The following is a 21,792-nucleotide window of genomic DNA, read 5'->3' as shown; positions in this document are numbered from 1 at the left end:
TCATTCACAGTCATTCAGCTGACAGAAAAAGTATTTTATTCAAAAGGAATGCTAGAGAAAAGGTTAAGGTAGGGGGAATAAAAAAATAAAAACATTCAGTTTGTCCACTGACCACTAAAAACCAATACAATTGTACAAATACCAGAAAACACACAGCTGTGTGTAGCTATAAAATTACCTCCGACATGAAAATGGAAAAGGAATGTGCATTTTTTTCTCATTAGCAGGCAAAATAACTCTAGTATCATAGGCACATTAAAAAACAACTAAAATCAGTGTAGTTAGGATGTACTTAAAAGGCATGAGATGCTTTTAGAATACACATGTAAGCCTGTCATTGTGGTGTGAGTTACTACAGTGCAAAAATCTCCACAAACTTACAAAGGACTTATACAAACAGATAAAGTGCCAGGTTTTTGGTGTGGAGATGCTGCGCAAGGTTCTTAATGCGACACAGGCGGACGTTCTGGGCATCTCCTGTGCTGTACACTCGGAATATGTGATAGCGCTCCTTCTCTTTCAGTGCAAAGTCCAGCTCGTTGGCAGAGAGTTGGATGAATGACTTCTCTTTCTTTATAGTTGACTTCACTTCCACATACACCACCGTCGGCCCTCCTGCAGGTCCAAAAGTGAGCTTAAAGTCGTAGGGCTGGCCGCTCTCTCCGCTCTGGTTGCACCACAGGATGTCTGTGGGTCGTCTGGGGTCGCCACCGTCCCTCCAGTGGCACAGGAAAGTGTTGACCAGCTGCTCCCCCCACTCACCGATCGCTGACATATCCATCTGGTCATCTGAGAACACCACCTACGCAAGCATAGTACAATTTAGAAAATCCTGCCAACACTCAACCTCTGAGAAACCATCACATGTGGCTAATGTACTGACGGTGGTAGGTCTCTGGCAGGTGAGCTCCATGTCCTCCAGAGTGGCATGTGGAGGTTGGACTTTGTTCCAGAGAGGGAAGTGCAGGCTCAGGGGAGGACGCTCAGTCTCCGCAGCCCCCTGAAACATACTGGGAAGCACCACAGCCTCAGGGATGACGCTGACAGAGAGACAAAGCATCAGTTTAGAGAAGAAAAGAAGGTAGTGGGATTTGGGATTATGTATTGAGCAACAGTAAAAGTCAACATTAGTAAATGTTTCAGATTGTTCTGGGTGAGGAGAAGAAGCTTACAGGCTGTTTGGAGCGGCTTGTTCGCGGGCTGTCTCAGCAGGATGTGCATCTGGAGGACTCCGTGTTGGTGCGACGGCTGTGAGGCTTCCCTCTCCATTCTCAGCTCTGTCAGACATTGTAGTCTCACTCTGTTGACTGCACTCTGTCAGTGACAGACAAGACCATATAGAAGAATTTAACAAAGGATTTTCTGTATGAATTAAGCCACTACGTGCAGATTTGTTTAGTGTGATTATAGCATCCTTCTTTCATCTTCATATATTACTAACCACAAAATGTAACAAGCAATAGCTATTATTTCTATATTAACCAGTTCTGTGATATATGCTGGGTGACCAACTTTCTAATATGTAAAATGTATGGAGCAAAAACACCTTTCCATGCAGTAATTTATATTTTTGGCCACTTTGATGAGTTTGAGGGCCAGAAAACCAATACAATCAGCTAAAAGAGGCTAAAGCGATAGCTGAGATGAACTGCATAGTTGGTGGTAATTCTCTGTGGGTTTATCACTCAGACATGTGACAAAGGCAAAGGTCCAGAAAGCAGTACAATATAGGATGCTTTTGCATCCACCTATGCCACGCACAAAATAAGGCTCCAGCAGTGAGCTGCGCTGCTTTGACCCCCTAATTACAGGATTTTCCAAGTAACTCTAAACTAGTATGAACATGGGCAGTAGAAGACAGAAGTGTGTTGAATGTGTAACCTGGAGGCCGTGGTGAGGGGTTAGGTTGGCCTGGAGAGCTGGGGACTCTCTGAAGGCCAGACTGATCTGTAGGTCTGCTGCTGCTGCTGCTCCTGAGTGGCTGGTTTCCGTCGTAGCTGCTGCTGCTGCTGGGGCTTTGGGGGATGACATGGCTGCTTCCTCTGGCAGCGGCGTCCTTTTCTTGTTCTCTGTCCTTAGGCCCAGCTGGAGGTGGCCACATCTTCATGACTGCTTCGACCACACCGCCATCTGCCTGACCTGTTGGTACATAAACGTTGTGGAAAATGAACAATGTAGTTTCCCAGTTGTGAAGAAATTACCATGCTGAAACAACCATTTTCTTCTCAATGTACCTGTGCGACTGACTCCAGTATTGAGCATAGATGCTCGAGGAGGCCAGCAAACCAGCGTCTGTTCCCCATCCTCTTGAGCGGAGCGAGAAGGCTCCTCTGGGGAGCTGATGGAGGAGTAACTCCTTGATAGCACTGACATACAACATTTTCAAGGAGTTAAAACCAAAGCAGAAAAAGAAAAGATTGGATACAAGTTGCAAAGCACGATTCCTGGTTCAGTGCTGCTATGCCATAACAGATCTGTAATGAAAATTGTCTTTTGATCATATTAATCCCTGTATGTGTGAGACAAAGTGAGTGTATGTGTGTGCTCTTTGCTGCAGTGAGGGATCTGCTCCTCACGCTCTTTGAGCCCTGGCAACAGCTGCTCTTTTATGTCACCACACGCAACAGTGAACAAATTTGAATTAGCATATGTGAGAAACGCACCAGTTATCTATGTATGTGCATGTGTGTCTGTGCGTTTAAAGTGTTAACGGGTTTCTGCAAGGCTGAGACTGAGAAAAAACACTTTGAATGTTATACAATGATAATGGAAATCGGGGCAAGTGTCACGGAGAGAATTGGAGAAACTGCAGATGTAAGATATCACTAACACAGACTGAGAGAAAACAGCAGTGTTGTTGGAATTCATCTCATGCTCCAGTTCTAGCACTGCTACATGCTGATGCTCCGCATCAAACTGTGATTCTTTCACACATTTACAGATGCGCATTTTCCAGTCTATTTTCCTAACATTGTTTATACTTTAACAGCAGTCAAGGACATGTTAATGAAGATGGTGCAACGCCATCAAAATAATAACAGCCTGATAGTTATTCATTATTAATACTGATGGACATTTCTGCTTCTGATTCCTACTGAAGAATATTTAACAATTCCCAAATACAGTTACATTTTTTTATTCAACACTTTCCTAAGACAGCTTGGCACTGTAGTCTTTTAGATGGTTTGTACAAGTATTGTGTGTGTCCAAAGTCTGATAAATCTTATTCCTCCATTGTTGATTTTCCTTCATTATTATGAACACACACACACACACGTTCAATTCCCACTGCGATACATCAACCAATGGAGAGCATTGAAGATTCATGCCTTCAGAAGAAACAAACGGACGGGGTACAGAGGTCGCAAAGTAGAGAGATGGACAAACCTGTTTTTTTTGTTAATAAGAGGAAAAATATAGAATATTGCCTAGGGTTGGGTATCTTTTTTTTTCCTTTTCCTCGATACCGGTGCTAAAAGGATACTTTTAAAATGGTGCCGGTGCCTAAATGGTGCCTGGACCGATACTTAACCCTTGTGTTAACGAGGGTTAATACAGCACCTTAGTTTGTTTGTACAGCATTTTGGTCAGCTTAAACGGTGTTTAAATGTGCTCTATAAACAAACTTTACTTACTTACTTTACAAGAGACAGGGTTTAGATAGCAATTCTCAACAAAATAAATGTAAGTACATAACCCTTGGGTGACCCGAAGGACCACACAAGGGTTAAAAAAAATCAAAAAATCAAATAAAAGTTAATAAAAATAAGAGCACAAAATGGCCCAAAAAAAGGCTATATGGTCAAAATTAAATGAATTATTAATAATGTAACAACTTATTTCACCAGTAAATTGCTGTTAAACGACAAAAACAACCACCAAATGGGAAAAGGGTATTTTACAGTAACTATGAGACTCGCACCGTCTGTGTTGTAACACAGCAGCAACAGACGGTTATGTCCCGGTGTTGGAATCCTCGACAGTGAAATACAGACACACTTTACACAGTTTAACGTTAGCTGTCAGCATTTTAACTGCGTTTAATCCAGCTACTAGCTAACGGTAGGCTAACGTTACCTGCTGCCAAGTGTAACATTAACTAGCAGCGATGCTTCTGTTGTCGTGCTGCTATTCCGTCCGGTAGGTACCGGTTGTTTAGATGCCTTATAAGCAACGGGTTTCGGTACCCAACCCTAATAACACCTGACCTTTCCTTTAACTGGTTTTGTGGGTACGACTATGTAACTATTGCAGAAAAGTGGTAATTGCAGGATAATCAGTGAATTACAGTACAAGCACAATATTCCTTAATTTTTTTTGATTCGCTGAAGTCATTTTAAAAGAAAGACATTTTCATAACAGGTTTTCTAGTGAGCCACAGTTTTAGCTTCTTCTTTTGTCTTAAAACCACTCAATTGTGGACTACTAGTGTGACACTGTATTTTGACAGTGTTTTTTAAGGCTTAAGAATTCAACTTGTTATTTTTAATAAAATAGTTCTAATTCTTTTGTCAAAAGTTTCGTCGTCTTGCTGTAAGTGCAGCGATGGCTAACTTCTAGGAACTTTGTGTATGTGCCCTCCTTACCTCTCTCTAGGTTAATCTCTGGTTTGGGGGGCTCTGGGACCTCCCACAGCTCCTCCTGACTGGGCAGCTCTCTGATGTCCTCCTTGCCTAAGAATCTCTTTAGAGATCCTTGGTCCTGCACACACAAACAGAGTTAATGACTGTGGTGACAGTATGCAATATCGAAGATTGATATAGGATAAAACTTTTTTTTAAATATTATATTAAAGACATTCTTAATGCCTTCCGAGAATAGTAAACTTTTACTATTGAGTCTTTAAAACATCACATTTTGATAATGAATTTAAGTACTACATACAGAAACTGAGGATTGACATGCTAGTCAGGATTTACAAAAAGAACTTCTGAAGCCAGAGTAGATTTTGGGTTTCTCTTTTCAGATTCTAATGCTAGAGTAAGGGCCGATGTTCCCAACCTTGAATCTAGAGAAGCAGATCTGTATTAGCCTCTCCTGTCTGCATTGGACTCCTGTGTATTAAATGGATGTGCTTTTCAGTCAAATATTTTATCAAATTTTATTTACTTTGTCAAATCCAGACATAGCACCTAACATCGGCGGAGCAGGGGGGTGGCTAATTGGCCTTAAGCCCCGAATGTTTTGTCAAAAGCCCCGAATCTTTTAGGTTGTTTAAAATAACTTCAACTTTGTTTCATTTCCTCTCTCAGTCTTTGTGACTGGAGCGGCAAAAAATGAAACAAAAGCTCTATTACCGTGCGTGGTGGCGGACGGTAATGAATCACGCATCACGCAGCTTGTTTGCCAACTGCCAATAAAAAATAACAAAAAAGAATATAAATCTTCTTCTTCGTCGTTAACTTGTCATCAGGGGCTGGCGGGCTGTTGTCATGCATCGGTGTCGCGAGCTTACTGCCTAACCGGCTTAAGTTATGGATATAACAACGTTTTTTTATAGTACGGAACAGGAACACTAGTAACCATAGTAACAGACCTCACCGGCCGGAGAGTGATTCAGAAGCAGCGTCAGACGAACCGCGGACAAGTGGTGCAGGTTTGTGAATCCGCTGTTGTAACACTTGAGTTAAGGGACTGCAGGCTCTCAAGTGTCACGAATTAAGCGTGACAGTCACTCATTTCGGTCTTTTGTCACGCACTCCCGCCACACATTGTATTTCTCACGTGGAAAAACTATTTATAATAAATTGAATATGCCGCAGCGCCCAAAATGTCTCTGGCGCGCCGCTCTCACTATGGAACTGGCAGGAATCAAGCGCGTCTCCCCTGGAGTTGTTAGTCGAGCCTGCCACTTTTCATCCAATCAAAAAAAAGATTGATTATTAGCTACACAATAGCTAATAAGATTTAACGCAACAACCAATGAAAAAAAGCAAGCGTATAGACACTTCCCTAAATATTCGCTCATTCAGAGACCAGAGACCCAAACTGGGCTCTGTGTCAGTCAGACGGTCTGAGATCTACCGTATCAGCAGAGCAATCACGTAAAGCACAGCAGATCATGGTGCAGGTAGATTATTTTCTGAAATATATCTATAACTTTATTTTTCTCAAAATATCACGACTCCTCCAAAACTCAGATAACACAGATATATTTTGAATGTGCACAAAGTTTTGGACATGAGCAGAAATCTTGCTCAAACAAATCCGTGACGGAATTTATGTTTATGTTTTGATCTGTATGTTGTTATCAACGGCCCAGTTTGACAGGCAGGCCAGGTTGCCAGATATACATGTAAAAACGTAAACCCAGCGCGCTACAGCTGTAACGGTAGTACAGCCATGAAAGCAGCAAACAAACGAACAGGATCAACGGAGATAGATTCTACATGACATAAAAAAAGAAAACTGCATGTTTCTAACAGTTGCGTGACCAGAGACGTAACAACCCCCTGGTAAATATTGGAGATGTATTTGAAAGATGGAGACAGCTTAGAGCCCAAAAGGACGCAGAGTTGTCTTATTTTCTCCTGAACAGGTAAGCATTAGCTTCAGGCTAATTTATCACAGCTACTAGGGAAGGGCATTTTTTGTCATTTCAACATTTGTGTACTCACATTGAATTATATAGCTAGAGTACCCGAGTTGGTTACTCGCAAAAACAATTGAGACATAGCCAGTAGGGGTGGGAATCACCAGAGGCCTCGCGATACGATATCATCCCGATACTTATGTCACGATACGATATTATTGCGATTTTAAACATATTGCAATATTCTGCGATATTGCAATGTATTACCTTTTTTCCAACTTCAAATTTTTCCCAATTTCAAATGATGTACCGAAAGGCCAATTTTGTCAACATCTGCTATATCTTAAAAGATACATTTCTCTGTTTGTTCATCTCACTTCAATTTTATTGCTGCAAAATGTGATTGTCAAGCAGACAAACTGACCAACACATATGTCATAAAAGATCGATACTTGGTGTCTGTGTATCGATACAGTATTGCCACGAAAAATATCGCGATACTATGCTGTATCGATTTTTTCCCCCACCCCTAATAGCCAGTAAAGTGATCCCGACTGGTCCTGGCTAATGCCGCCATGCTAACCCTGCTAACTGTTAACGTTACCGGGAGGACCAGGCAAGCAGCCCATGGCTGTTTACAGCGTGTAGCCTCTTCAGCGGCTGGAGCCGACAACGGTGAGTTATTTTAAGCCACGAGAGGGGGGCTGTAAATCGGAAAGAGGGGACTGTGAGATGCAGTGTGTTTAGCGATTGTTGCCGTAATTCCAAGCCAATGAAGTGTGTTCCGTCGGCAAGGTAGTGGTATTTTTAGCGTTTCGTATTGTAATTCTAAGCCAAGGAAGTGTGCCTGACTGGCGTGTGGAGAGGACAGTGAGGTTGTTGTGTTTTTAGCGGTTCATACTGTAATTTTAAGCCGAAAAAGTGTGTCTGTCAGTTGGTTACAGAGTGAGCTCCGCGTGAGCATGGGCTTTTATGACTTATCAATATAGCCAGCAGCTAACGTTAGCTACTCCGCTGTGCTGTGGAGTAATGTCCGGCTATATGAGACTAGCATCTAATGTTAGCTACTCCGCTGTGCTGTGGAGTAATGTCTGGCTATGTGAGAAAAGCGTCTAGCAACATTGTTGTGAATGCTGCTGTCTCAGCCTGGCAACCTCCGTGAACTTCGAGTCTGGGCAGGAGGGGGCGGGGGAGACGACTCTCCAGTATTTTGAATTGGTAGTGCAGTAACTATTTTAACCGCTAGCTGCCAGTATTACACACAATATTACATATTGCACCTTTAACTCTGACTTTGCAGTCTCTACTGCTGCACTGCTCTACAGAGATGAGAGCAAGTTGCCATGTTATATAAACGCGATTCCTTACAGGGAAATAGCCTACAGGTTCTAGCTACAGTCAGCTCTGTGGTGGTAGCAGAAAAGAGAATGATTGGATGAAAAACTGTAAGTGAGCAAAGACCTAAGATTAGTGATCATTGTTTTAAGGGACCATATTCACTATATATATATATATATATATATATATATATATATATATATATGTATGTATGTATGTATATATATATATATATATATATATATATATATATATATATATATATATAAAGGGTGTGACGAGATCTCGATTTTTACGAGATCTCGCGAATTAAATAAATGACGAGATTTCTCGTCGAGGTGAAAAAGTTGTCTCGTAAGGCGATGTGATCGCCTATTACTATTGAAGATCCCCCTGCCACTTTTAAATCATTTGTGTGGCAACATTTTGGTTTTCCTGCGGAAATAATAAACGGCGAAAGAGTGACAGACAAGACGAACGCAATATGTAAACATTGTAAAAAAAAAAAATGCCGTATACCGCCGCTAACACGAGCACTATGCAAAAACACTTACAGCACCACCACAGCTCTCTACTAACTACTGCACCCACGACGAAAACATTAAAAGGGCAAACAACTCTAAAAGCCTTTGCATCTCTGCCACCAGTAAGTGCAAGAGCCACGGCAATAACGAGGGACATAGGCGTTTTCATTGCAGCTCATATGAGGCCATTTTCTGTGGTGGAAAATGTCGGATTTTGGCGACTCCTCCACACACTGAAAACGCAGGTCGCCATCCCATCACGCCGCATTTAACTCGCACTGTAGTCCCAAACCTCTACAAAGAAGCCAAGGTCAGTTGAATAAAAAAACTATTTTCCATTCATATATTTCATCATTGAGGATTTTTTTTTAAATCTCGTCTCGTCTCGTTCTCGTGAACCCAATCTCGTGATGTGTCTCGTCTCGTGGAGTAAGCGTCTCGTCACACCCCTAATATATATATATATATATATATATATATATATATATATATATATATATATATATATATATATATATACATATATACACACACACACACACCGTATATATACAGTGGTGTGAAAAAGTGTTGCCCCTTCCTCATTTCCTGTTCCTTTGCATGTTTGTCACACTTAAGTGTTTGAACATCAAACCAATTTAAACAATAGTCAAGGACAACACAAGTAAACACAAAATGCAATTTGTAAATGAAGGTGTTTATCATTAAAGGAGAAAAAAATCCAAACCATCATGGCCCTGTGTGAAAAAGTGATTGCCCCCTAAACCTAATAACTGGTTGGGCCACCCTTAGCAGCAACAACTGCAACCAAGCGTTTGCGATAACGTGCAATGAGGCTTTTAAGCGTCCTGGAGGAATTTTTGCCCCTCATCTTTGCAGAATTGTCCTAATTCAGTTACATTAGAGGGTTTCGAGCATGAACGGCCTTTTTAAGGTCATACCACAACATCTCAATAGGATTCAGGTCAGGACTTTGGCTAGGCCACTCCAAAGTCTTCATTTTGTTTTTCTTCAGCCATTCGGTGGTGGACTTGCTGGTGTGTTTAGGATCATTGTCCTGCTGCAGAACCCAAGTTCGTTTCAGCTTGAACACGAACAGATGGTGGGACATTCTCCTTCAGGATCTCTTGGTAGACAGCAGAATTCATAGTTCCTTTTATCACGGCAAGTCTTCCAGGTCCTGAAGCAGCAAAACAGCCCCAGACCATCACACTGCCACCACCATATTTTACAGTTGGTATAATGTTCTTTTTATGAAATGCAGTGTTCCTTCTACGCCAGATATACTTGGACACACCTTCCAAAGAGTTCCACTTTTGTCTCATCGGTCCACAGAATGTTGTCCCAAAAGTCTTGGGGATCATCAAGATGTGTTCTGGAGAAATTGAGACGAGCTTTGATGTTCTTTTTGCTCAGCAGTGGTTTTCTCCTTGGAACTCTGCCATGCAGGCCATTTTTGCCCAGTCTTTTCCTGATGGTGGAGGCATGAACGCTGACCTTAACTGAGGCAAGTGAGGCCTGCAGTTCTTTGGACGTTGTTGTGGGGTCTTTTGACCTCTTGATGAGTCGTCGCTGCGCTCTTGGGGTAATTTTGGGCGGCCGGCCACTCCTGGGAAGGTTCACCACTGTTCCATGTCTTCGCCATTTTGGATAATGGCTCTCACTGTGGTTCGCTGGATTCCCAAAGCTTTGGAAATGGCTTTATAACCCTTTCAGACTGATAGATCTCAATTACTTTCTTTCTCAATTGTTCCTGAATTTCTTTGGGTCTCGGCATGATGTGTAGCTTTTAAGGATCTTCTGGTGGACCTTACTGTGTCAAGCAGCTCCTATTTAAGTGATGCCTTGATTGTGAACAGGTGTGGCAATAATCAGGCCTGGGTGTGGCTAGAGAAATTGAACTCAGGTGTGGACAACCACAGTTATAGTATGTTTTAACAAGGGGGGCAATCACTTTTTCACACAGGGCCATGATGGTTTGGATTTTTTTTCTCCTTTAATAATAAACACCTTCATTTACAAATTGCATTTTGTGTTTACTTGTGTTGTCCTTGACTTTTGTTTAAATTGGTTTGATGTTCCGAAACACTTAAGTGTGACACACATGCAAAGGAACAGGAAATGAGGAAGGGGGCAAACACTTTTTCACACCACTGTATATCACTTACACTGAGAGAGGTTATCAGGCCGCTCAGGAAATGATTCAGCTCTTTTCTGTGGCTGCTCTCTGTACAGAACAGTTTCACCAGCTCCCTGAAACACACGCATACAGACAATCAGGATCACAAGATATAGCAAGATAAATTGTGTGGACATACAGATTCAAACGCACACATAATATATAGAGAAGTGAGAATCAAAATTGTCAATCAGGATTTCCCTTGTTTTGTCAAATATATTTTAGTAATTATTAACTGTCATAGAGGAGTAAAGAAACCAGAAAATATTCACATTTAAGAAGCTGGAATCAAAACAAATTTTACTTTACTTTAATTACTTAATTACTTTAATTACTAATTACTTTAATTACTAATTATCAAAAAAGTTGGCAATTTATTTAATAATTAGCTTCATTTAATATAAAAATTAGTTATCAATTAATTGATTATTATTTGCAACTCCAAACCATATAAGTTATAAGAGTATTATAATGCATAATTGAAGAAATTGAAGGATTAAATTTCACTGACATAGTTTTGTTTTGATTTCACATGACAATAAAACATTTATTGATTGGTTGATTGACTGATAAGACTAGGTACCATTAAAAACTTTGTCTCTCCTTACAACTAATCCTTACAAATAGCTCAGGCTATCTGACAATACAAGCTATTACAAATTTTATGCAAAGTAACATAAGACCTGGGACTCAAAGTCAGCAGCTAATGAATAAGTTAGAACAACCTGCAAATACACAGAATCTCTATTGCATCCATCCGAATTCTTTAGATGCTAAAACTTGTTTCCCGTTTACTTTATACAGTGGGGGAAATAAGTATTTGACCCCTTGCTGATTTTGCAGGTTTGCCCACTTACAAAGAATGCAAAAATCTTATTATAATTTATTATAATATTATAAATAATAATATTATTATAATTTTAATCATATGTACATTCTAACAGTGAAAGACAGAATCCCAAAGAAAATTCCAGAAAATCACATCATATAAATTTATTAAAATTGATAACCATCTGATGAGGAAAAACAAGTATTTGACCCCCTGGACAAACAGCATGTTAATATTTTGTAGAAAAGCCATTATTGGCCAGCACAGATGTCAAACGGTTTTTATAGTTGGTGACAAGGTTTGTGCACATTTCGGCAGGGATGTTGGCCCACTCCTCCCTGCAGACAGCCTCCAAATCATTCAGGTTCCGAGGTTGTCGCCTGGCAACTCGAATTTTAAGCTCCCTCCAAAGATTTTCAATCGGATTCAGGTCTGGAGACTGGCTAGGCCACTCCAGAACCTTGATGTGCTTCTTCTTCAGCCACTCTTTTGTTGCTTTGGCGGTGTGCTTAGGGTCGTTGTCGTGCTGAAACACCCATCCTCGACCCATCTTCAGCTCTCTCACTGAGGGAAGGAGATGTCGGTCCAGAATTCCACGATACATGGCCCCGTCCATCCTCCCCTCAATACGATGGAGTTGTCCCGTCCCCTTGGCTGAAAAGCACCCCCAAAGCATGATGTTGCCACCACCATGCTTGACGGTGGAGATGGTGTTCTTTGGGTTGTACTCGGTGTTCTTTGCCCTCCAAACACGACGAGTTGAGTTGAGGCAAAAAGTTCTATTTTGGTCTCATCTGACCACATCACCTTCTTCCAGGCCTCTTCTGAGTCGTCCAGGTGGTGAATGGCGAACTTCATGCGGGCCTGTACATGTCTCTTCTTGAGCAGGGGGACCTTGCGTGCGCTGCAGGATTTCAATCCATGACGGGCGTAGTGTGTTACCAACCGTTTTTTTGTAACTGTGGTCCCAGCTGCCTTCAGTTGATTCATCAGATCCCCCTTGTGGTTTTGGGATGATTCCTCACCGTTCGCATGATCAGGGACACCCCACGAGGCAAGATCTTGTGTGGAGGCCCAGACCAAGGGAGGTTGGCGGTGGTGTGGTGCTTCTTCCATTTCGTGATAACTGCACCGACAGTTGATCTTTTTCTCTCCAAGTTGCTTTCCGATTCTCTTGTAGCCCATCCCAGCCTTGTGCAGATCAACAATCTTATCCCTGATGTCCGTAGAAAGCTCTTTGGTCTTGCCCATGGTGGTGATGTTGGATGCTGGTTGTTTGGGTGTTTACAGGTGTCTTTTATACAGGTAACGAGGTGAGGCAGGTGTATTTGATGTAGATAATTGGTTCGGATTGGGGCTGTGTCTTAAAGAAAGACTAACTGGCTTGTAGGAGCCAGAATACTTGCTGTTTGTCCAGGGGGTCAAATACTTGTTTTTCCTCATCAGATGGTTATCAATTTTAATAAATTCATATGATGTGATTTTCTGGAATTTTCTTTGGGATTCTGTCTTTCACTGTTAGAATGTACATATGATTAAAATTGTAGATTTTTGCATTCTTTGTAAGTGGGCAAACCTGCAAAATCAGCAAGGGGTCAAATACTTATTTCCCCCACTGTATGCAATCATATTCAACTACCTTGAACATACATTTTTAAGCACTGCCGTAAACACCCAACTGCTCTAACCGAGTTCTCAGGTAGGAATGTGTTAAAGCATTGTGGGAAAAGGTGCGTCTTCTCCGTGAACTTTTCTTGATTTAATGGAGGTTAAAAAAGATGAAGATGATGTTCTTGTTGTTTGACCAACACCTGTAGGTATTAGGGCTGAACCTGAATATTCAGATATTCGTTTTAAATCTTTTTTTCTCTTGAAACTGTAGAATTACATAATTCTTAAAAATAGCTGCCTTTAATTTTAGGGTTTGAGTCTTTATTTGGTTTTGCTGTCATTTACAGCCGTGGCTCGCTCTTCTCCTTGGATCTCTGTGTTTCACAGAGATCACACACACAAACAATTGGTGTGGTGCAGAGAGAAAGGTGCAGTCACAACTCTGGAGTCGGCTAACTTGTTGCTCTCGCTACCAATATTAGCTGCTCTGTTTCATTCAAAAATGTTAGGTTGAAAAGAGCATGCATGCAGGCTAAAGTTCACCTTGGTGTTCTGTCTTGATTAAGATAGGAGCAGAGGAAAAGTCCTGCTAGCCGCTAGGCTAATTTATGCCGTGTGAACATTGGAACGCAGTGCTATGCCATCCAAAAACCATCCATAAACCGAGACATGTCTGGTTGAGTCGAGTTATAGCCAAGCGGTCCTATGTGTACAAGTCTGTATGGTTCTACTTCAGCATTCTGGTGTAATTATCAGGCAATTTAATGAAGGTAAATGAACAATTATGTGTAAAAAAAAAGGTATTCGGGACATCTCTAGTGGACTATCCATCACACACAAACCTGCAGACGTCGAGCTTGGCCGAGAGGTGATCTTTCTGGATGTAGAGATCCTTCTCGCCGTTTAGCAGACAAATAACATCCTGCACCTCCACCACCTCATCCTCAATGTCAGCAACATCCAGCTGATAGCGAATGTACAGCTTACCCACCTGCAAACAAGTATGTAGAAAAGAGAAAGTTCCTGCTGTTGATAGGGGCTCAATGATAAATATATGTCCTTTAGATGGGTATGATTATTGGAGATTCTCCCATACGCAGTCCAATTATATGTATTTAGTAAACCAACCAAAAGGGAACTACCTCAAGGTTTTAAACTACTCTAAACTAACTAGGTGTGACTTTCTGACCTGTGCGAAGTTCAGTCGCTTGATTTTCTCTCTAATGTTGTTGTCAATCAGTTCTGAATAGACTTCAGCCAGCTCGTCGTGGTGGTACAGGAACCTCTGGATGTAGGGTATCACAGAGTGCACCATGGCCTGCATGGCCGGACAGGGTCTGAGGTTCTCAGTCTGAGGTTCAGTCTTGACACACTGGGACAGCTGACGGATCCCACAGATCTCCAGAAACAAAGATCGGTCCATCTCGTTGAAGGCAAGTACGGTGTTAACTCGTTCCCCCGGCACTGTCGGAACTGGCAGGCAAACGTACAACAAAATTCAGAATCTCCATTTCAACCTGGGTGTAGTTATGGGCATAATTCCTACTGGGTATGGTGAAAAGTAGTAAAGTATAAATCTAACATTGATAAGTATATGTAAAAAAAAAAAATACAGCGTACCAAACTTCCCAGTCCTGTTCTTGGGAGCAGTCTTTTTCTCTGCTGGTGGCAGGTTGAGCAGACAGATCTGTTTGTGTGGTTTAAAGATCTTTTCCAACTCCTTGTTGTCAGCAATCATGGGTTTGCGTGCCAGACTCACCCATCTGTTATCCTTGGTGGGGAAGACCCCCTTATTAGACACCATACCTGGACATAAGGAAAAAGGACAGCCTGGGTCAGTTGAAGATTGATTGATTTACTGCTCCTTGATCATTGAAGGTGGCCTGACTAGTTTTCTTGTAAACAAACAAAGTTATGTTTACATTCAGTGTTTCTTACCAAAACACAGTGTGTGTATCCTTGTCACTGACAAGCATGTATTTATTTCCCAATGTTGAAAATATGTTACATCCATGTTTAGCAGGCTTCGTCTTTACTGCTTTTGTTGGTAAATTCATTTCTTTCTTTCTTTCATGTTGCAGCCACTTACTGTTGATGAGTGGAATAACTTAAAGCTGGCAGCAGGATGTGTATCGCGCCTTCTGCTTAGTGCTAGTAGTGCGGGTGCACTATACAAACAAAATGGGATCTACACTTAACAACACTGTAGTGCACATGATGCTCCATAATATTCTAAAGCTGTTCTTCTTAAAAATTCATTAGACTTTATCATCACAGGGGAATGATGTACAAATCAAATTGATCATTTATTTGCTGTGGGGATTGGCCTTAAATTGATCAGGTTGTACAGCCATCTTCAGGTGGTGCAACCCAACAGGAAGTCACCCTTATGTGACAAACATCCAATTTACATGACATTTACATTGTCTGGTCTACAACTGATACAGAGTAACATGATGTATGCTAAGTGCGTGCTCTCTAAGACCACATAGTGGACACAGCAAGTGATGCAGCTTCACTTCTTTTTCTTAAATAGTGTTTATTTGCGGTTGGAGGTGAATTACCGCCAGCAAGTGGACTGGAGTCGCTACACTCTCATTAATGGGCTTTCTTAGTCTCATTATGTTCCACTCGGGAGTAAAGTGCTATTGGTAATGGTTCTTCTGGTTGTAAAATTAGGCATACCGGTCTGGTGTTTGACTTAATATCAAACCGATTTGAAATTATTCTTTTTTAGACTGGCCTAATGTGTATGCATTACTCACCCTTCAAGGTGGAGCAGTAGTCCAGATTGAGATTGAACTGAGGGATGTTTTCCTGTTCACCAGATACTTGAATTTTACACTTTTGAGCTGTTGAAACAAAAATATATTATATCTAAAGTCAGGGAGCACAGGCAGGCTGTAACAAATCAAGCTAGTTAAGAAGGAAACCTAACATTTGTTGAACTCATTATCTCTTTAGATAATGAGCTGCAGACAGATAGGACATAAAAAGTAAAGCAATTTATGAGTCACTAGAATGTGAGACACGCTATGGAGCAAAAGACTGGAAATCTAAATGTCCTTACCAAGTATGGCATAGAGCACTGACACATCCTGTAGCACTTCAGCAGTTGGTATGGGGGATGATGAACAGATCAATTCCAACAAGCCAACATACTGCTTCATATTGGGACTGAGATCCACATTCAGCAGCTATACATAAGATCAGTAATCACAGATATATGCATAGTGTACATTAGTAATGGTGTAGTTTAGTCTTAAAGTTGGCTACAAACAGTAGGAATACAGTTTAATAAAACAACAGAGACAGCAGAAGAACCTGCATAGTAGCGCTGGGTACCAAATTCGATACTTTACAACAGTAACCATGAGTCAAGTCAAGTCCTACATTTTATACATGTAGGAAAATTATGTGAGTTTACTTTGGTGAAGAAAGATTTCATGCCATCCAGTGGTTTGTAGAAGGGAGCCAGGACTTTGGGCTGCTGGACAGGGCTGTCTGGTGCACGAGTCAGTGGTCTGTAGCGCTGGAAAACACCCGTTGGGTCACTCCAGCACACCTCCTTTAGGTGGTAGAAACGTCCTGAACACCACTCATTTTGCCTGGGAGCAAGGTTTAAATTGTGAAGGGACAAAATGTAGACAATAATCCGGAAAAGTATGCTGATACACCGACAACGTACCTGTCGTGTTCTATGAATACAGAAGGGGTATGCTGGAACAAATCCTTCAGGCTGCTCTGGGGACAGTTATTATACAGATAGGTGTAGACGTTGTGGATGTGCTTAACTGTGGAAGTGAAATCTGCCCCCTCTAACTCGTCCTCACGTAGTCTCTGCTCCTGGTCATCTGCTTCTGGTTTGACACACCACTTCTTCAGGTAGTTTATCAGATCATCCACTGAGATACTTTGTCTCATTCCTGAAAGAGGGAACAAGACAGTGACTCACAGATTGTCCATTATGTAACGGACTAAACATAGCCTGCAGCAAATATAAGATAACCAATAACTTGAGCTATGAACAACAGATGTACACCATAGAATACATGTTTACCAAGAGCTCTGCTAAACTCGCTGGGGTCTATGTCCACATAACAGACATGAGTCCCCAGCAGGCTGGTGACTTCAGGTGAGGTCAGGTAGACTGAGTTTGGACAGAGGTACTTTCTCTCTTGCTGTTCTCCTTCCTTGGGGCGATAGGCTGGTACCCATTCAAGAGAACGCAAGAAGTGGTAGAAGGAGGAGTTGGTGCTTTTGATCGGTTGTCCATTGCTGTCAATCACCTGAGCTGTGAGGTACTGAGAGTAGCGATGTCTGCAAAAAATAAAAATAAAAAAGGTGATTATAGATAATGTTTGGAATAGGTTAATACAAACTTTCAAACCCCTCTCAGCAAACAATGATAAAGTTTCTTTGACAAGATACATTTAATATTTGATCATATAACTTCAGAGATCCAACAACACAATGCTGCAATGTATGGCTCGCAGCCTCTTCAGTTGTAGTTTAGGCTACATTCAGACTTCAGGCCTTAATACTCAATTCTGATTGATTGCCAGATTAGATTTTTAAGACTGTTCACATTATTTTTTCAAATGTGGCCCGCATCAGACTCAAGTATAAACTGGACATGGCCTGAAAGTGACCCGCATCCACAAAAGAGTAATACAACGTCACACGCACCTTACCTAAAAGCTTATCAAACTAAACCCCTGGATGTATTGAGAGAACCACGGAGATGTAATCATTATGTCAAGCTACTAGCTACTGTATTTTGGGATAGAGACCATAATAGAGTTACATCTACGTTACAGGGTTTAAAGCATACAGCCCTTGAATGCATTATAAGATAATACGATACAATACAATACATACATACGTACAATGATGAATTATAGCCATTATATCCATTATACAGCTACAGGAACACGGGAGAACTGTCATATGAGCCTGCAGTGTGCAGTCCCCCGGGTCTGCTGCTATGCGTTCCTTATGCCTAGGTGAATAGCTCTGGATCCGGCTATTAGTGCATGTTACAACTTTTAAAACATAATGATAATGAATAAGGACTATTTAAGTGTTCGGACTGGTAAGTTGGAAAAATGTATTCGCTAATATACAGACGCATCTTCCGCCATGTAAAGTCTACGGAAACGCGTAGAATTGTGACGATGGTCACTCTAGAGCAGGGGTGTCAAACTCATTTTCCCAGAGGGCCACACTGGAAAAAGAGAATCACACCGAGGGCCAGACATGGAGAGTTTACTGACGTGCTTTTGTTACTGCATGCCACTTTTTTTTTTTTTTTACATTTTGGTAGCTTTTTTCCTCATTTTTGTTCCAACTTTTTTGTGGCTTTCTCAGACATTGGTCACCTTTTTGTAAATTTTTGGGTTTTCCAACATTTTTGTATGCTTTTTGTTGACATGGAGCCTTACAAAAGTCATCAAAAGAGTTCCTTAGCCATCATAGAATTTAGCAAATCAAGCAAAAACAATGATTTTTTTTTTTTTTTTTTTTAACAACAACCTGTTTCACAGCCTGAATATTAAACTCTTCTTCTGGGGGGAATTTCTGAGTCTCAGAGTCAGCAAATCTGCCATATTCTGCTTTGAATGTCAGGTAATTTCAGTTAAAACACTATCATGTGTTTTTGGTTTGGTGCACAACTTGGAGGGCCAAAATGTATTGTGAACCCAAATTGATATACGGGCCAGATCTAAATCTGCAAGGGGCCGGATTTGGCCTGCGGGCCTTGAGTTTGACACATGTGCTCTAGAGGGATGTCAGAGTAGCATGAATTTCGATCTTGTGACTTGGGTCACATTATTTTTTAAATCCGACCTGTAACCGATTTGGACCACATTTGAAAGTGGCCCAAATCATAACTGGAAAAGATCGGATGCCATGTGACTTGGGCTTTTCACACTGTGAGCAAAAAAATTAATAAAAATAAATAAATAAATAAATTCAGATTTGGGTTACTTTGACCTGCAGACTGAACGTAGCCTTAGTGATCTTAATGCAGCTGTATTTATATAGCATACAACAGTAGCTCACGAGATTGGTCAGAGCTAAGAGCAACTAAATCCAGATGAATTAATCCCCAGACTGATCTCTCTCGGTCAACGTTAAACCCAAACAAAGGCTGATGTGACACTGCTTTTCTCTCGAGGAGAAAATAACATTACTGTCAAAGAATGTCATCACTTGACCTGAGTAATCACTTACCGGCTACAGTAAAAATGAAGGGGATTACTACCTGACCCTGACTAACCCCAAAGCCATTAACCTAGCTGTTCTCCGGCCATTAGGTTTCCTAACACAATTCCATACACAATCCTATATATATATATAAAATAATACATTTTATTTAAAGGCGCCTTTCATGGCACTCAAGGACGCCTTACAGAATTTATAAAAACATTTCAAAAAAATCAAACCAGTACAACATCAAACATTAATCACATGAAAGCCTGCCTAAACAGATACGTTTTAAGACGAGATTTAAAAACTGAGAGACTAGAACTGTTACGAACTTCCACAGGAAGAGAGTTCCATAAGTGGGGAGCAGCATAGCCAAAAGCTCGCGACCCCATAGAAGCTGTCCTAGTGCGTGGCAGAACAAGTGTAAGTGCTTAGAGAGCGGGAAGGACTGTGAATATGAAGAAGATCTTGAAGATATGAAGGAGCCAAATTGTTAAGTGCTTTGTAAGTTAAAAGCAAAACCTACACAAAAAATCTACACGGAATTTAACCGGGAGCCAATGCAACTTCTGTAAGACAGGAGAAATGTGTTCAAAAATGCGAGTTTTGGTAATGACTCGAGCTGCTGCGTTTTGTACCAACTGTAATTTATGGAGAGATTTTGAAGGAAGCTCATAAAACAAAGCATTACAGTAGTCGATTCGTGATGTTACAAGAGCATGCACCAGCGTAGCAGTGCTCTTGAGTGAAAGTACAGGACACAATAAATATATATATTTTATATATATATATATATATATATATATATATATATATATATATATATATATATATATATATATATATATATATTTATTTATCTGTAGTTTATTGTTTTTTACTGTTTATTTACTTCCTATATTTATCTAAAAGTTTATTGTTATTTTGATACTGTATTTTCTATACCTCTTTATTTTCTTAGTGTTTTGTAAGCTGCTGAAAACTGCTGCTGGAAATCCAATTTCCTTGCAGGGAGTCAACCCAAAAGGATCAATAAAGAGAAGTCTAAGTCTAACCATAACAGACACCTAGTTAATTCACATGCTTCTCAAATGGGACACTCAACAGAACATAACATAGGACTGTCTGTGTGTCTGTGTGTGTGTGTGTGTGTGTGTGTGTGTGTGTGTGTGTGTGTGTGTGTTACCCTGTATCCCAGTTTGAGGCCAGAAGCTCCAGCAATGACATTCTCTGCTGCAGGAGGAGGTGGCCGGGCAGCTGGGCTGTGGCCAGGGAATAAAACTCCTCGCAGGGGTAGTCATCAAGCACAAAGCCCTCTCCTGGATTTTGGTGCCACATTGCACTTTCTACTGACCAGGGACTGGAGGCCTGGGGGAAAGAGTAGAAGAAGAGTCTATTCCTTTATATTAATTTACAATTAATATGTAGTATATAATGTAGAGTTAATTCCAAAGCATCTGCACCTAAAAACAGGAATAAAGTAAATACAATTGTTCCTATATTACATGAAGGCAGCATAAGTTACACAATGACTGATGGTGTCATGACAAATCCACATTTTATCCCTGCTTGCTTTAGCCCAGGCTAAAACAGGCATCAGGAATGTCTGATGGGTCCCCATCAGTCACCTGCTTTTTCTGCTCATCCTCAAAGCAGCTATAGTCTTTCTAGTCCTAGTGTGACTCACAGTGGTTAATACCTTAATCCTTTAATCACTATGTTATTCCTCATGATGAGTCACAGTTAGTTTTTAATGCAGCGTACTTCAGTAAGATTGTGTTCTTCCTCTGGTGTCCATGCAACCGGTAAATAGTGTTTCCAACATAAAAGAAATTTCCCACTGGGCCCTTGTATATTTTAACTGGCCCGAAGAAAAAAAAAAAGGGGAACAACACTTTTTCAAATTGTTAAATGTATTAATCTAATATACAGTTTATAGGATTAATCTAAACAAAACAAAAAACTATTCTGCATCTACAAATATGAGTTCAGTCAATTTAGTTGGATTTGCACTCTAATAAATTATAGTTATTATACAGTATTGCTTGTTTTAATTTACGTTAAAAAGGCCAGAGTGAGTTTCACTGTGTCAAGACCATGAAACTGCTGCCTTCACTCACTCTTCGTAAACTCCCAATGTCGATGATTGTCATCATGAATTAATAGTGTATTTTGGTTTAAAAAAGAGCAATCATTGATAACTTTTGTGATATGATTTTGGTATATAGGTTATTGTTCTTAAATTATGCAACATAGCTAATTATTTGCCACAATGAAGAGAAGACATGCTGATTAGACAAATATCAGATATTTAAAGTAAAATTATTTTATTCAAATAACAGCTATCTGGTAACACTGAGTGCGTTTCCTCTTCGTGTTCATATTGTAGTGACCTGCATATTCCCCAGCTATGTTTACTGGGCTACGTTAAGCGTTCATTTTGAAATGATTGTAAAATTTCCAACAGCTTTGAACACAGCACAGGGGAAGCTTACTTTGCAGTTTGCTAATGTTAGCTAGCGATTATTAACGCACCCCGCGTCCCTCCGCCTTAATCCCAGCTTCT

The 21,792-nt window shown here is 40.7% G+C and overlaps 1 protein-coding gene across 4 annotated transcripts in view; it reads right to left on the bottom strand.

Annotated features, from left to right (window-relative positions):
* The window catches only part of wu:fj29h11 (uncharacterized), a 53,780-nt gene continuing 31,988 nt past the window's right edge, over positions 1 to 21,792 (bottom strand). For all 4 annotated transcript variants that reach the window (XM_028567165.1, XM_028567166.1, XM_028567168.1 and 1 more), the window contains 16 exons: positions 20,413 to 20,594; positions 17,074 to 17,333; positions 16,702 to 16,939; positions 16,441 to 16,621; positions 16,084 to 16,210; positions 15,779 to 15,865; positions 14,634 to 14,819; positions 14,203 to 14,486; positions 13,856 to 14,004; positions 10,563 to 10,647; positions 4,587 to 4,701; positions 2,235 to 2,366; positions 1,882 to 2,139; positions 1,173 to 1,314; positions 884 to 1,040; positions 1 to 802 (listed from right to left, as the gene is read on the bottom strand). In XM_028567165.1, coding sequence (XP_028422966.1) covers positions 389 to 802; positions 884 to 1,040; positions 1,173 to 1,314; positions 1,882 to 2,139; positions 2,235 to 2,366; positions 4,587 to 4,701; positions 10,563 to 10,647; positions 13,856 to 14,004; positions 14,203 to 14,486; positions 14,634 to 14,819; positions 15,779 to 15,865; positions 16,084 to 16,210; positions 16,441 to 16,621; positions 16,702 to 16,939; positions 17,074 to 17,333; positions 20,413 to 20,594 — 2,997 coding nt within the window. In that variant the 3' untranslated portion in view covers positions 1 to 388. The remainder of the gene's footprint in view (positions 803 to 883; positions 1,041 to 1,172; positions 1,315 to 1,881; positions 2,140 to 2,234; positions 2,367 to 4,586; positions 4,702 to 10,562; positions 10,648 to 13,855; positions 14,005 to 14,202; positions 14,487 to 14,633; positions 14,820 to 15,778; positions 15,866 to 16,083; positions 16,211 to 16,440; positions 16,622 to 16,701; positions 16,940 to 17,073; positions 17,334 to 20,412; positions 20,595 to 21,792) is intronic.

This window comes from Perca flavescens, chromosome 21 (genome assembly GCF_004354835.1).
Source record: "Perca flavescens isolate YP-PL-M2 chromosome 21, PFLA_1.0, whole genome shotgun sequence".
In the NCBI taxonomy this organism is placed as follows: Eukaryota; Metazoa; Chordata; class Actinopteri; order Perciformes; family Percidae; genus Perca; species Perca flavescens.
The sequence above is the reverse complement of the archived record's forward strand: the minus strand, read 5'-3'. Positions and strand labels throughout refer to the sequence as shown.